This window comes from Coenobita brevimanus, chromosome 73, assembly GCF_032717465.1.
Source record: "Coenobita brevimanus isolate Jiangsu-jjx chromosome 73, ASM3271746v2, whole genome shotgun sequence".
NCBI lineage: Eukaryota > Metazoa > Arthropoda > Malacostraca > Decapoda > Coenobitidae > Coenobita > Coenobita brevimanus.
In genome coordinates, this window is record NC_137026.1 from 3,983,769 (window position 1) to 4,000,791 (window position 17,023).

Sequence of the window (17,023 nt, forward strand, 5' to 3'; positions counted from 1 at the left end):
ATGATTAGGTCAAATAAGGGTTCTGGCATGACAACTGCGAGTGTCGTACCAGTATAAAAAGGAGATGCCACCTGGATACATGCCTCAGGGAACAATCTCACTGATCCATCAATAAGGTTTGCATGGATCTGTCGACCTGTGTACTGCTCAGGCCGAACTAAACTCTGCTTGACAGAGCAACCTGAGGATCCATTATCTCTCAGGACCTTCACAGGAATGCCTCCCACAAATCCTGTCTGAACAAGGAAGGTACTGTCACCTGTGGGAAGGCCTGTGGAGGAAGCAGCTAGCCACTCATGAGGCTGCTGAATAATTGATGCGACAAACATGGTGCCTTGTGAATTAGAAACTTGAGGGGTCGTACTCACTGCCTGTGGAGATGGAACATTGGCCATCTGTGGAGGGGTGTTCACTGTCACTGTGGGACTAGTGAACTGTGGGGGAGTACCCGTACTGGTAGGGACGTGACCACCATGCTGCTGCTGAGGAATGAAGGCTGCGTTTGCTTCCTGCCTCCTATTCACTTGAGCTGGTGGTGAAAAGGACGGTCCAGACGGTCGGTTGCGTGGCTGATACTGCTGCTGGTTAGGGTACCTGTTGTACCTCTTCCACTCAGGTTTCTGAGTGTTTTGCCCCTGATCCTTCTGCGGTTTGCTTGGACCTTGGCCATTACTCTGAGAACAGCCTTGGTGCTGGGATTCAGTCTGAGACGGCTTCCCAGACTTGGCAGTATCTTTTCTGCTGTTCCAGGTGTTTTGCTTACGAGTTTGGTACCCGTATGCAGTGAAATATGTGTCAGCCTTTTCCACCATTTGGCTGGCATCTTTCACCTGGCAGATCTTAAGCTGTGCTGTGAGCTCAGCAGGCCACAACCTCTCTAGCTGTGTACGCAGCATAAGGTCAATTATCCCCTCATGCGTGGAAGGAGTTTCATCTTTCTCCATCCACTCATTTAAGTAAGCAGTGAGACGGTCGAGGAACTGAACAGCTGTCTCTGTGTCTTGGAGACGAGCTCGCATGAACTGAACTTTGGCGTTGTCTACTGTGAGACCATACGCCTTAATGAGTGCAGCTTTCATCATCTCATACGTGAGATTGTCTCCACGAATTCTGTGGAGAATATCGAGGGCAGGGCCCTCAAATAAACTAAGAAATTGGATCCGCTTAGCTGCCTCATCCAGTTGATACATGTCTGCCATGTCCTCAAAACGAGCTATGTACAGCTCGATTCGCCCACCTTCCTTGTATGAAGGAAGCTTGATGTGTGGGGTCGCCAGGACATGTGTAGGAAGAGCGCTAGTGGAGCTTGGGTTGGCTGCAGCAGATGTGCCTGAAGCTAAGGAATCTCGCTTGAGCTTCAGCACTTCAAGTTCATGTTTTTGCGTGCTTCTCGCTCGGCACGTTCGTGTTCTCGTTCTCTCTCGCGTTGTTCACGCTCATATTCGCATTGTTCTCGCTCTTGTTCGCGCTCTCTTTCACGTTGTTCGCGCTCGCGTTCGTGTTGTTCGTGCTCGCGTTCATGTTGTTCGCCCTCATGTTCATGTTGTTCGCGCTCGTATTTGCGCTCTTTCTCACGCTGCTCTTGTTCATATGCACGCTCTCTTTCACGTTGATCGCGCTGTTCTCGCTCGTATTCGCGCTGAATCTTACGCTCTTCACGGGCATCGTTCTCTCGCTGCTGCTCCTGATTATGCCGTGAGAGTATGTACTCTTTAATTTCCTGGGGCTCGGTAAGCCCCATGTCTTTGGCTTCCTGTAAAAATACAGTGGTAGCCATGACGCTAATTTACTAAGCAAGCCGAAACTGATTACTGACTGCTGCTTCGCAAACAAATGCTAATAAACAAGTAAAGAATACAGACACAAGCTAGTGGTGACCAGTCTTATCTAGTTAACTGGAAAAGAATAAAGCAAAAATGCAAATGACTGGGAAGACTCAATAATTAACACAATGGGTACGGCGACTTCCCAGGAGTGAATAAAATCGTCTGGCGTTGCCAAGAATAAAGTACTAAATAGAGTTAAGTACTCTATGGATTAATAAAGCAGAAATTCACTTGCTAAACTAACGGTAAACACCAGTAAGCTTGTGCCTATAAACTTTAATGATAAATACCTAAATATGAACGAGTGAGTATTATCTCGTTAATAGCTTTAGAGCTAGGAGTTAATATCCTGGAATGAGGTCGCCAATTGTCACGGTTTTTTTAAAATAAATGCGATATTAAAGGATAATTCTCAATAATACTGAAGAGCAGGGACAATGAATTGTCTTTCTAAATCAAGCAATGATTACACTATGCCGGCCTGCTTCGCCGACTCTCCCAGAACGAGAATTTACAAATTTTCTCAACAGTACACAGCAGAGACTAATTACTCACAATTGCTGTTTATTAGTACTGTTAGCCTCTGGAGAAAGTGACTTCACCCCTGACAATAAATAACTAATACTATCAATGATATCAGGTTCTTGCTGATGCATTAACTCCTAGAAGGCACAACGGATTTTAAGCTTAATACAACAAGACTGGCCTAAGTACCAGTTATGAATAGCAAAGCGTTTATGCAAGCTAGGAGCTATAAGGGAAATAAGCTTAATTATGGAGAATTGAAACACGAGTTTACGTTACATTAAGCTCAAAGAAAAAGAACTGTTAAATTTATTAATTACAAAGGAACAAATTCAACGTTACAACTCAAAGTGAATTCAAAGTAAAGAGATCGCACTGACTCGCTCACTCAGAAGCTAACCTCTTAAACCTAGGAAAATACGAAAAGGAAATACTGGTCAATGTAGCATATCACCAAGGAAGGGTGGGAGCCTGGAGAACTGTAGTCTAGTGGAGTCTGGGTGCTAGATGACCTCTCTCACTCTCACTACTGGAGCACAGAACCACACTCTGTCATGACAGACAAAAGACTGATTCAAATACGATTGGGGTAGGATGCCCAGGCCAGCCGGAAGAAGGGCGTGGCCAACGGTTGAGGCAAGCAGGGGCGAACAATATAGAAACAATAGTATCGCTCAGTAGAGCACTTAATGACGTGCATTAGAACGGTCACTTTTGAAACAGTGACGAATGTTTTGAAAAAAGTATACCATCGAAATGGAGAGAGAAACGGTTAACTGAACGATATACAGTGAGTTTTCCACTAATAGTTCGTGGTTTCTCACAAAAGGAAAATGTCGCGAATTTGATTCGTGACACAGACAATCTTCCATTCACACTTCCAGACATAGACTCCCCCTTCCCTTTCATCTTCGTTTCACGCAAAGCTAACACATCCAACTTCCTTCTCACAAACATTCTCCCAATCTCCTCCCTTTTAGCCTCAATCGTACTACATCCACGCACATTCATAGACCCAATCTTCAGGGTACGGGGATAGCTCAATCCCCCAGCCCTTTCTCTGGCCTGGCTCTTTTTAGGAACTAAAAAACAGAGGAGGAGGTCCCTAGTCCCCTCACCCCGCCCCTTTGAGTCGCCTTTTACGACACGCAGGGAATACAACAATAATAATAATAATAATAAAAATAATAGAAATAATAATAATAATAAAAAAAAATAATAATAATAATAATAATAACAACAACAATAAGAGCTAGAACACTGTAAAATTGTCCAAGGACAATTTTGATAAAGAAAAACCTACCTCAAACATTGTCTACAAGAACCCGAGCTTTAATGGGATCTTGAGGTCAAGGTCACTGATCTAGTGCATATCACCTTAGGTCATCAAGATATATAAGTCCACCGAGTTTAGTGGTTGTTGCTTTATTCTTTCATGTAAAATCAGGCAATTTCTCCATCTCCCGGGTAGTCAAAATTTTGGACCATAGACGTTCTCACAGAATAATGATCCGATGGATTATATTAAGCACTGCGTTCTGGCCGTGTCAAATGTATAAGCCATTAAAAATTTCAGCCCCTTAACTTAGGTGGTTCTTGAGTTTTAGGTTCACTTTTTTTTTCTGATCCTATCCGGGTTCTGCAGGAAGGATCAGGATGATATCTGATCAGATGAAGCGGACAACCAGTACTATAATATGGTACAAAATGAAGGCTGTAACTCAAACGGTATGCGAATGGCAGCGACTTAGATCTTCCCTAGAATAATAATAATATTGACAAAAGCAAGAAAACTTCCCACAGGGATGAAGAAAGTTTTAATAATAACAATGGCGTGGACAACAAGAAAGGGAAGAGAAGGACGAAGACGACGACGATGATGGTGATGATGATGATAATGATGGATTGATGATGACTGATGGTTATGACAATTATCATAATTGATGACGATGATGATAATGATGATAAGTGATGATAATGATGATGATGATGATGATAACTGATGATGATGATGATGATGATGTTACAGGTAGTCTACGTGGCCAGGAACCCCAAGGACGTGATGGTATCCTACTACCACTACATACGTGTGATCAGGAGTGCAAACTATCAAGGATCACTCGAGAAGTTTGCCAGGGAAATTATGAAAGGCGACTGTAAGCAGAGACTATAGTACAGAGATTATGGTACAGAGATTATAGTGCAGATTACATTAGTGATTACAGAGATTATAGTCCACAGATTACAGTACAGAGATACAGTACACAGATTATAGTACACAGATTATAGTACTCCTTAACGCAGAGTGACATGTTCTCTAATTTATTTTTTCATCTATCAGGGTGACATGCTCTCTAATTTACCCTTGCTTCTATCAGGGTGACGTGCTCTCTAATTTACCCTTGCTTCTATCAGGGTGACGTGCTCTCTAATTTACCCTTGCTTCTATCAGGGTGACGTGCTCTCTAATTTGTCTCTGCTCCTATCAGGGTGGCGTGCTGTCTAATTTGCCTCTGCTTCTATCAGGGTGACGTGCTCTCTAATTTACCCTTGCTTCTATCAGGGTGACGTGCTCTCTAATTTACCCTTGCTTCTATTAGGGTGACGTGCTCTCTAATTTGTCTCTGCTCCTATCAGGGTGGCGTGCTCTCTAATTTACCCTTGCTTCTATCAGGGTGACGTGCTCTCTAATTTACTCTTACTTCTGTGAGACGACATTAGTTAACTTCAGAAAGGACTCGCATACTAAAGGGGTTAATTTAGGATGTATTTAACTCATCCTATTCCAAACCTCTTTCCTAACCTGAAATAAAATCATAAAGTGATAACAAGAAATACATTTTTAAAGGAGTTCCTTGGATGAATGGATTAGAAGAGGTGTTATCCATTGGGTTTGGGAGGTCTACCCCCCCCCCAAAACCCCCTCAGACCCTCTGCCCTTACTAGCCTCTCATACGAAGTTTCTAATTATTTAATGTGCAACACTGTGCTGTATATTTTGTGGGAGCTTACAAAGAACCCAATTATCATTATGTATAAAATAATAGGAATATGTGAAATTTTTAGTAGCCTGGGATCAGATTTTCAGACATAATCGCCATAGATTTCTTTGTTAAGAGGAAAATTATTCAACATAAGGAGGTTTACACAATATCACGTCTCTAGTTCTTCTTTCAAAAACAATTCTAAGTTAATTCTAAGCTACGACTGGGAATCAACCGTAAGTGAGTTCAAGAATCAGAAGAATCACATCCCTGTTTCGTTATTTAGCTCAGTGATCAGCTTAGCATGGATGATAACTTTTCACCAACTTTCAGGGTAGAGATTAAAGGTATTACATTTGAGTACTATACTGTGATGATAAGTACATATAGTGTAATACATTATTCTATACAACGCAAGGCGTAAATGTTCTTTTTTTAAAGTGAAGGAGAAACACTGCAAATTTTCCTCTTCATACATTTTTATTCCCTTATCACTTTAATCTCAGTTGATAAGCACTTCGTTTTAAGAGATAATAATATGATCACATAAGATTATCTGCGAATTGTGGGCGACTCAAATTTTATTTCTTTTGTGTTCTTAGTTCTCAGGTCTGTGTTCAGCCAAAGGAGTAATTTCAATATAAACATTCATCTTAAGAGTGCACAGAGCTTTTAGTACAGTTGTGACGTACGGCGTAGAGTCAACACAAATTTTAAACACTGAACACCGCCCTCCCCAGAATAGAGCTTGGTCACCCGCCTTCCCCCCTTCCCCCTTCCCCTCCCCCTCCCCCATCCCTCCCCTGGTGTGAAGATCTCGGTACAGCCGTGAACAAAAAGTTCGTCAAGAATCTTCTGTCTTGCCTTCCATATTTCTCCTTCCTCCCCAAACAACAGACAGTATCCCTTCTCTTCATACTCATATATTACGTGCTTCATATTACAGTCGAGTCATAATACTTCATTTCACAGCTTCCACTGACACATCAAGCAGAGCAGTGTCGGCAAACTCTTGGTCATGGCTGAATATCACGGGGGTTTGGAATTTTTTTATCAAAGACGATTTTCATGATGTAAAAAGAAAGAAGAAAAATCCGACCATGATTTCACCAATGGTGTACTTGTATTTGTTTCAAGTATGTGTGTGTATGTATGTATGTATGTATGTGTTTGTATGTATGGGTACGGATGTATGTAATGGGTATGCATTCATTTATTTTCTGTCTTCGTGGAACTAGTGTTATATTGTCCGTAATAATTTACTGTATGGATGTATGTACAAGTATATGTTTGTATGCATGTATTTATGTTCGTTTGTTTGTATGTATTTATGTATCTATTTATTGATTATCATATTCCATTATCTGTCCTGGTGGTACAAGTCCGGTTCTGCCCGTACTGGCCGCACGTGCTACAAGCCTGGAGGCAGAGAGACAACCCCAACCTTTACTTCACCACCTACGAGGACATGAAGGACGACATCATGGGGCAGCTGCGGAACATCAACAAATTCCTCGGCAAAAACTTGACGGAGGAACAACTCAAGAAGGTGAACAGAAGACACTCGTGCGGTTAGGAGGCTACCTCAACATCTCTTCCTTACCGGTTTATTCCTGATTCTGCTCCGCTGCTATAGTCTTGTGCGCTATTCATGCAACTTACGTTGATGTCAAAAAGATATGAAAAGCAAGGAAGAGGCTATTAATGGATAGCTTAGAAAATAAATCGTTGAGGAAGATGTGCTAAGACGCCTCCTTACCCGACGAGAATACCGACCCCCTATTACTAAAAACTGAGTCCGCCAAGGTGTAAGGAAGCCACTTATGACTGACGGTCACTGATGGAACACGTGTAGTTGTTAGGTGGGATTAGCCTGCATCCCACATTATACAGTGCAGTCAGCAACCATAGGCAAATCTCAAAGTTCTACCATTATCACTCTCTCTCTCTCTCTCTCTCTCTCTCTCTCTCTCTCTCTCTCTCTCTCTCTCTCTCTCTCTCTCTCTTTCTTCACATGACAGTCAAGGGATTGCTTCTGGATGGCGTTGTAACTGGTTCTGTACACTTGGTAACACACCTTCCTTCGCAATGTATTCACAACACAACACCTTAGCATCATCTTACAACCTACTGATGTCAACGATATTAACAGACACGAAAAACATTCACAAGAATTTTATACCATAATCGCCCAGATAAATAGCTTAGGAATAAATGCTACGAAGCTTGATACTTCTCTCAACTACGTAATTTCTTTTTCAGTGTCTCTGGATCCTGCCTCACCCCATCCTTGGACCGGGAAAAAAAAAACCAATGAAGACTATGATAATGATAATGGTGATGATGATGATGATAAGGAGGAGGAGGATAAGGGTGATGATGGTAGTGGCGATGATGATGATCATGGTGATATCATCACCATCATCATCGTTATGTTTAATGTCATTTTTGTTATTATTATTATTATTATTATTATTATTATTATTATCATCATTATTATTATTATTATTATTATTATTATTATTATTATTATTACTATTAATTATTATTATTATTATCATTTTTATTATCATATGACAAGCATATGCACCGTGTGAGGACAGGAGTGAGTGAGAGAAAGACAGATTTTGGGATGAGCTGGGTGAAGTAGTGGGAGAAATGCCCAGGAGCTACAAGGTGATCGTGATGGGGATATGAATGGAAGAGTAGGCACTGGTCCTGAGGATGACATAATGTGTTGTTATGGAGTACCAGGACATAATGATAATGGGAAGCGACTAAAAAATATGTGTCAGGAGAGAAGGTTGTGCATTTGTAACTCGTACTTCAAACACAAAGATACACATAAATATACATGGTGTAGAGGAAACAGGGATCGTGTTGAAAGAAGCCTGATTGATTATATGCTCGTAGAGAGGTCGATGATGGGAATGGTTGCTGATACGAGGGCCGTGAGAGGACGATGTGGAGGTCTGTCAGATCATATGATTGTGGTATGCAAGATCAAGGTGAGAGGAGTGAGGTGGATCAGGAGAGAAAGGAGCAGTCAGGGAGAAAGACTGAAAGTTGAGAAGCTGAGGATCGAAGAAATGGCAGATGATTACAGGACCAAAAGAGAGGAGGAGTTAGAATCAGTGAACTGGAATGAAATGGATCTGGACAGCAGGTGGAATGTATATAGGGATTGCTTAGTTAGGAATGCCAAAGTGGTGTGTGGTGTGGCAAGAGTAACAACAAAGCAGAAAGGTGCGGCATGATGGGATGAGGGGTTAAGAAAGTGGTGGAGGAAAAGAGGAAGAAGTGGCTAAAGTGGTTACAGAAGAGGGGTTCAGTTGAAATAAGAATTGAGTATAGTGAGAGCAAGAAGCACATACAGAGACTAGTGAAGAGGAAAAAGAAGGAGGTAAATGATGATCTGGGAAGACAAATGAATGCGAACTACTCTGAATATAGGAAGTTATTCTGGAAAGAGGTGCGGCAAAGTAGAAGTGAAAGCAGAAGGAAACGTGATGGTGTGAATGATGCAGGTGGTAGATTATTAACCCATGGGGATGAAGTAAGGACCAGATGGAAAGAATATTTTGAAAGCCTGATGAATGGGAATAGAGAGAGCAGATCGGCTGTAAACATTATTGGTTTTGGGAGTGTGCAGAGAAGGAATACAGTCCCAGAGACGTGACACTCGCACAGGTGAAGAGTGCTGTGAAGCGGCTGAAAAATGGGAAAGCAGCTGCGGTTGATGAGGTGTATGCAGAGATGCTTAAGTGTAATGGAGAGAGTGGAATGAAGTGCTTGTTGGAAATATGTAAGAAGGCGTGGATGAGTGAAACTGTGCCTGCAGAGTGGATAAAGGCTGTGATTTTACAAAGGTGAGCGAGGTGAGTGCAAGAATTATCGTGGCAGAAGTTTATTGAGTGTGGTAGGGAAGGTAAATGGAAGAATTATTATAAAGTAAGAGAGATATCAGAAGTCCTAGTGAGTGATGAACAGGGTGGCTTTAGGAGTGGCAGAGGATGTGTGGATCAAGTATTTGCAGTGAGACAGATACCAGAGAAGGCTTGTGAGGACATGGATCTGGAAAAAGCATACGACAAAGTAGACAGAGAGGGATTGTGGAAAGTTTTGCGGATGTACAGTGTAGATGGTAAGCTGCGAGGTGCTGTCAAGAGTTTTTATGATGGTAGCGAAGCGTGTGTAAGGGTTAATGGGCATCTAAGTGAATGGTTCACGATCGTGTGGGCATGCAAGAAGGTTGTGTGATCTCCTCATGGTTGTTCAATATATATATGGATGGGGTGATGAGAGAAGTAAAAACACGAGTAATGGAGAGAGGGATGGCGTTGGTAATGAATGATGATATATCTCAAATTTGTTGTATGCTGATGATGCAGTATTGCTGGCAAGTAACAAGAACTTGGTAGGCTAGTGCAGAGTTTTGTTGATGTCTGCGAGCGTCGTGCCTTGAGAGTAAATGTAGAAAAGAGTAAAGTGATGATTACTGAGAGAGAAAGTAACTCCCAGTGTGATCTTACAGTGAATGGAGAGAGACTGGAATTGGTAAGAGAGCTCATATACATGGGCACAGTAATAGAAAAGCAGGAAAATGTGCAAAAGAAGTTGTAAGTAGAGTACAAAAGGAAGAAAAGTAGCTGGTGCAATGAAGGCCTTGATAAGAAACAGAGGCATGAGTGTTGCAGCTGCACGAGGCTTACACGAGGGCGTGTTAGTGCCAACTTTAACATATAGGTGTGAGACACTGATGTGACGTGGAAATGAAAAGTCAAGAGTAAGAGCAGTGGAGATGGGACTGCTGAAGAATGTATGTGGAGTACAGAGAGTGGATAGGATACGAAATAATGTGATTCGTGAAAGGTGTGGAGTAAGGAAGTCTGTGGACACCAAAATCGAAGAGTGTACTGAGATGGTATGGTCATGTGGAGAGAAAGGATAACAATAGAGTGGTGAAAAAGGTATATCTAAGCGAATTTGAAGGAGGAAGGAGGTGAGGCAGGCCAAGGAGAAGGTGGAGAGATATGGTGGACTAGTGTGTGAGGAAGAGAGGTTTGGAAGTCGTTGAGGCTAGGGAACTGACAAGAGATCGAGCTGGCTGGATGAATGTTGTGAGGAGAAGTGCATGATCAGGGATTTTTGGTACCCCTTTTTAACGTGGCAACGTCCGGATTGACTCAATCTGATACGTTTATGTGAAGCTACAGAACGTGGCGAATGTTTTTGGAGTATCCGATATAGCCAGGATTCCGGGGGTTTGAATGATGAGTGAATGGAAGCGTGGCGAATTAGACTGGGCAAATCTGGGCTGTCTGGACATTGCTACTCCTCACCCTGGCCTTGGGTGGGAAAGGAGGTCCGGACGATGATGATGATGATAATGATGATGATTATTGTTATTATTATTATTATTATTATTATTATTATTATTATTGTTATTATCATTATTATTGCCATTCTTATCATTATTTCTGTTATTATTATTATTATTATTATTATTATTAATATTATTTACTTCCTTCTGCATTCCACAGATTGCCGAGTTCACCAGCTTCTCGTCTATGAAAACCCGCGGGGAACCGATTGACAAAGCGTTCTTCAACGAGGATCTGTGGAAGAAGCAGGGTGGCATGTTTAGGAAAGGTGAGAGAGAGAGAGAGAGAGAGAGAGAGAGAGAGAGAGAGAGAGATGAACTCTTTTTCTCTTTATTCTAGGGATAAAGGGCGACTGGAAGAACCACTTCTCTCCAGAACTGAACCAAGAGATGGACCAATGGATCAGGGACAACGTGAAGGACACTGGCGTTAATTTCAAGTTTGGAGATTAGTGAGCTAATTGCATAGAGGTGTATTGAGTGACTACTGAGCTTTGGTAACACCCATTCCTTACCTGTTTATTCTGCACAATTTAATTCATTGTTCTCCTCTGTATAACTGATGCAAATTTGGTCAATATTAAGGTGAAATAAAGAACACACAAGGCAATGTAAGGTTTGATATGCATAATCCATTGCTAAGGAAGAGGTGCTACCAAGCCTCCTTTGCCACATAAGATATGGGCCTCACTAAGATGCAAGTTTTAGTGTAACCTTACTACCTCCAGACGATTTTATTCAGTTTAGGAGAGCACCGTAGCAGTGAGGAGGTTAATGAAGCAGTATCCAACCCCTCCACTTCGCAAGGTCTCTGCTAAGTTTAATGAAATCGTCTGAAGCTGGCAAGAATTAAACGATGAGGGGCTGATGGAGACTGAAGGTGCCAAACCACACCACGCTGATACCCTTGTAGGGTTTTTCCCTTTCTTATCTAGTTTTTTTTTTTTCTTTCTTTTTCCTTTTCCTTAGGTACCAGCCAACAACATGCCCAACATTTTCTTTTCTCACTGCACACTTTCGTTTCATCTACGTGAGAAAAGAAGTCTTGATGATGATTATGATGATGATGATTTATCTGTAGTTCTTTGATAACAATCTATGCGTTAAGATAGGTTTTGCGCCTTTTTTTCTTGATATAATTCTGGACTGCTTCGCATCGACATTATTCCTATAATGGCCATGGCTGCCAGATTTGTCGGCAGTTTTATGGTGTAAGTTAAAGGACAAAGAATGTTAGATATAATGATTGCTATCCCGATGCCACATCAACCAAAAGGCGCTTGAGAGGGACGCCTTCACGTGATGGCACTGGTTTAATCAAGTGGCTCCACTGGTCGGTTATGTAAAAGTTCCTCAGCTCCTTCTCTATCCCCCGAAAGAAGGATGATGGACTGCAGAGAACAATTTCAGCCTGCAGTCCACAGGGTTCACGTCCAGCTGAGTCCTGGACCACAACAATAACAACAACGTCGGCCTAATACCGTCTGTATGTTTTCATGTGACACAAACGGCCACTTCCACAGCTTGAATATTAAATCATGATTATATGATATCTGATGGGCTTTAGTTATGAGGCGAGAATAAGCCTCCTTGGTTACTAGTCAGATTGATCCTCCAATCTGATTACACCTGGCCCATCAGGTGAACACAAACCAACAATAGCATGCAGATATTTAAGCCCTGACTATATTACATACGGATGTCACACACTGTGGCACTGTAATGTTCATCTGCTGCACAATGCACTCTGTATATAGATCACTATACTGTGTAACATGTAAATACAAATACCAGTATAGTCTGAACACTGAAGTTTTATTATTATCATTACCATTATACCGATGCTTTAATTCTGGCACTAGCAGGGGTACCCGGCGTTGCCCAGGTATATAGCTATGCATACCAACAGATCCCCAGACCCGCAGAGCACACCCCCTTAGCATGGGCAGCCCACGGGGGTCATGCCCTGCCTAAAACCTGATTCAAGAGGAGTTATACCACTTTGCAGTGTTGTTTTCCTTGCTAAAAATCTATCATACCACCACTACCATCACGGCCAATATAATTCCTACCACTATCACCACTTCCACTATTATAGCTACCACTGTCATCACTACATTCCTCATCTTCCCCCACTATAATCACTACATTCATCTTCCCCCCACTATCATCACTACCACTCTCACCACAACCACTACTTCCGTTATCACTACCACTGACATCACTGCATTCCTCATCATCCCCTCACTATCATCACTACCACTATCACCACTTCTACTATTATTGCTACCACTATCATCACTACATTCCTTATCTTCCCCCCACTGTCATCACTACCAATATCACTACAACCGGTACTACTGTTATCTATCTATCTATCTATCTATTGCCAGACGCCTCAATCCCGTTTGGGGTGGCCACAAACAAATCGCCTCCAAGTCGCCCTGTCCCCCGCCATTTCACTCCCCTGCTCCCAGCTCACACCCCCCTCTCTCATATACCTCTCCACCCCATCCCTCCATCTCATCCTCGGCCTCCCCCTCCCTCTTTCCCCCTCCACCTCACTCACATACACTCTCTTTGTCAGTCTTACACCCTCCACCCTCTCCACATGGCCAAACCACCTCAGTGTGTTCCTCATAACGCTTCCTATCACATCCACATCAACACCACAACGCTCCTTTATATCCTCATTCGTCAGCCTGTCTCTCCATGTGACTCCACAGGCTCCTCTTAAATAACTCATTTCCACTGCTCTCACTCTTGACTTGTGTCCTTCCAACAACGTCCAAGCTTCACTTCCGTACGTTAGAGTTGGTATCACAATACTGTCATGTAGTAACTTTTTCACTACCATGCTCACTTCCCTGTTTCTTATCACTGCTTTCAAGGAACCAGCAACCTTTCTTCCATGCTGTACCCTTTCAAGCACTTCACCCTCCAAACCTCCATCCTTACTCATCACACTACCCAAGTACTTAAACGTACTCACATTTTCCAATTCCTCACCATCCAACCTCGCTGTACATTCACTGACTTCACCTCTCTCAAAGACTATCACTTTACTCTTCCCTACATTCACCTTTAGATTCCGTTTCTTACACACTCTCCCAAACTCATCCACCAAGCCTTGCAGCTCTCCTTCGTCTTCACTCAACAACACAGTATCATCTGCAAACAACAGTACAGGGAGTTTCCAAACACTACCCTCTCTCACCATGGCCACTCCAACATCCACTACCCTACCTTGTACCTCTTTTATTACCCCATCCATGTACAGATTGAACAACCATGGAGACATGACACATCCCTGTTTCAACCCAACCTTCAAAGAGAAAAATTCACTTAGTTCACCATCCACACGCACTGCAGCCTTCGCACCATCGTACATACTCTTCACAGCATTCAACAACTTTCCATCTACTCCATATATTCTTAACACTTTCCACAATCCTTGTCTATCCACCCTGTCATATGCTTTCTCCAAATCCATGAATGCCGCATACAACTTCTTTCCCTTCTCTAGAAACTTTTCCACTGAAGATCTGAGAATGAATATCTGATCTACACAACCTCTTCCCTTCCTAAAGCCTCCCTGTTCTTCTCCAACTAATTTCTCTGTTCTTTCTCTAACTCTGTCAATAAGTATCCTACCAAACACTTTTCCTACTATACTAAGAAGACAAATGCCCCTATGGTTACCACACACTTCTTTTTCCCCTTTTCCTTTGTACAAGGGAATAATTATACCTGACTTCCAATCTTCCGGGACCCTACCTTCCTCCCAGGCCAATCTGCACATCTTCCACATCCATTCTACTACTATCACTCCCCCATGCTTCAGCATTTCACCACACACTCCATCAATTCCTGGGGCTTTCCCCGATTTTATTTTCTTCATTGCTTCCACAACTTCTATCCTACTGATTTCTTCCTGTCTTCTCACCTCCCTCCTTCTCCCAGCCATTCCCCAGCCACTTATACTCGCATTACTTCCATCCTCTACGTTCAACAATTCCTTAAAGTGTTCTCTCCATCTGCTCACTTTTTCTCCCTTCTCCACTAGTAATCTACCATTTTTATCTTTCACTCCCCTGCTAACTTCACTTCCACCCTGTCTTACTCTTTTCACCTCTCTCCAGAACATTTTCTTACAGTCCCTTCACTTTACACTCAAATTTCTTCCAAATTCCTCATCCACTCTCTTCTTACTCTCTCTTACTAATCTTTTCACCTCTCTCTTCCTTTCTACATATAACTCTCTCTTCCGCCTCTCAACCTCTTCCACGCCCCTATTTCTCATCCATTCATTGTATGCTTTCTTCTTTTGTGCCACAGCCTGTTTCACCTCTTCAGTCCACCACGCTGTTCCTTGCACCCCCCTCCGTCTTCTCTTCCTTCCACACACCACATCACATGCTGCACATATTTCTTCTGTAAATATTCTACACACACCTTCCACATCTCCCATCTGCTCCAATTCATATTTGCCCAATCGTTCCTCCACTTCTCTCTTATACTCTGCCTTTTTCTCATCCTCCTGTAACCTTTCCACTCTCCTTGCAACTACTCCTTCCTCTCGTCTTTCCCTTCTTCTTTTCCTCCAACTTTCTTGTACTTTAATTCTGGCCATCACCAAGTAGTGGTCAGAAAGTCCACTCCCCCAACCTCTATACACTCTTGCATCCATTACACATCTTCGCATCCTTTCATCCACACACACATAATCAATCATTGCCTTCCTTTCATTCAGTTCACCACCCACCCTTCTCATCACTCGCCATGTATACCTGTGAATCATTTTATGCCTGAAGAGGGTATTGGCTATCACCAACCCCCTCCCAGCACAGATGTCCACTAACGCACTGCCATTCTCATCTATCTCAGCAGGCACACCCCACTCACCAACTATTCCATCCACCTTCACATTCCCAACTTTACCATTCATATCACCAATCAAAAATACTCTCTCATTCCTTCCAAACTTTTCCATGCACACTTCTACAATTGTCCAGAACTCTTCTCTCACTCTTCTAGCACGATCTTGCGTTGGCGCATACACACACACAATCGCCCACATTTGTATTCCAACTTTCAACTTTACCCACACAATCCTTGACCCAACTGATCCATACTGTCTTATGCTCCTCTTCCATCTTTTACTCACAACTATACATACTCCTTCCTTTGCCCTCTCATTCTCACCTACTCCTGCACATATACCCCATCCATACTCCCATTCTCTCACACTTTCTCCTCTCCATTTTGTTTCAGTTATTCCATATACATCCACTTTCGCATCCTCAAGCACCTGGACAATCTCTCTCTCTTTCACCTCATCATTCGCTCCCCTTACATTCCAGGTTCCAATTACAATTATTACTGTTATCACTATCACTATTATCACTACATTCCTCAACTTCCTCCCATATCATCACTACCGGTACTACTATTATCACTACCACTATCACCACTACTACTATTATTACTACCACTATCGTCACTACTGCTGTTATCACTACCACTATCATCACTACACTCCTCATCATCCCCTCACTACGATCACTACCACTATCATCACTACATTCCTTATCATTCCCTCACTATCACCACTACCACTATCACCATTACTGCTATTATCGCTACCACTATCATCACTACATTCATCACTACCACTATCACGACCACTACTATTATCACTATCACCACTACATTCCTCATCGCACTAATATCGCTACCACTATCACCACTACTACTATTATCACTCCCACTATCATCACTACATTGCTCATCTTCCCCCACAATTATCACTCCCACTGTCACCATTACTACTATTATCACCACCACTATCATCACTACGTACTCCATCATCCCCTCACTATCATCATTACCACTGTCACCACTACTACTATTATCACTACCAGTATAATCACTACATTGCTCATCTTCCCCCACTATTATCACTGCCACTGTCACCACTACTAGTATTATCACCACCATTGTCATCTTTACATTCATTATCCCCCACTATCATCACTACCACTACCGGTACTACTATTATCACTACCACTATCATCACTACATTCCTCATCATCCCCCACTGTCTTCACTACCATTATTACCATTACTACTATTACTACCACTATCATCACTACGTACCCCATCATCCCCTCACTGTCATCATTACCACTGTCACCACTACTACTATTATCACTACCAGTATAATCACTACATTGCTCATCTTCCCCCACAATTATCACTCCCACTGTCACCAGTACTACTATTATCGCCACCACTGTCATCAG

At 42.5% G+C, this 17,023-nt stretch overlaps 1 protein-coding gene across 1 annotated transcript in view; it reads left to right on the top strand.

The window, feature by feature from the left end:
- Positions 1-11,171, top strand: part of LOC145407419 (sulfotransferase 1 family member D1-like) — a 28,965-nt gene extending 17,794 nt beyond the window's left edge. Inside the window, exons 4-7 of the mRNA XM_080278348.1 lie at positions 4,381-4,507; positions 6,718-6,884; positions 10,879-10,987; positions 11,059-11,171. Of these exons, the coding sequence (XP_080134474.1) occupies positions 4,381-4,507; positions 6,718-6,884; positions 10,879-10,987; positions 11,059-11,171 (516 nt within the window). The remainder of the gene's footprint in view (positions 1-4,380; positions 4,508-6,717; positions 6,885-10,878; positions 10,988-11,058) is intronic.
- The last annotated feature ends 5,852 nt before the right edge of the window (positions 11,172-17,023 follow it).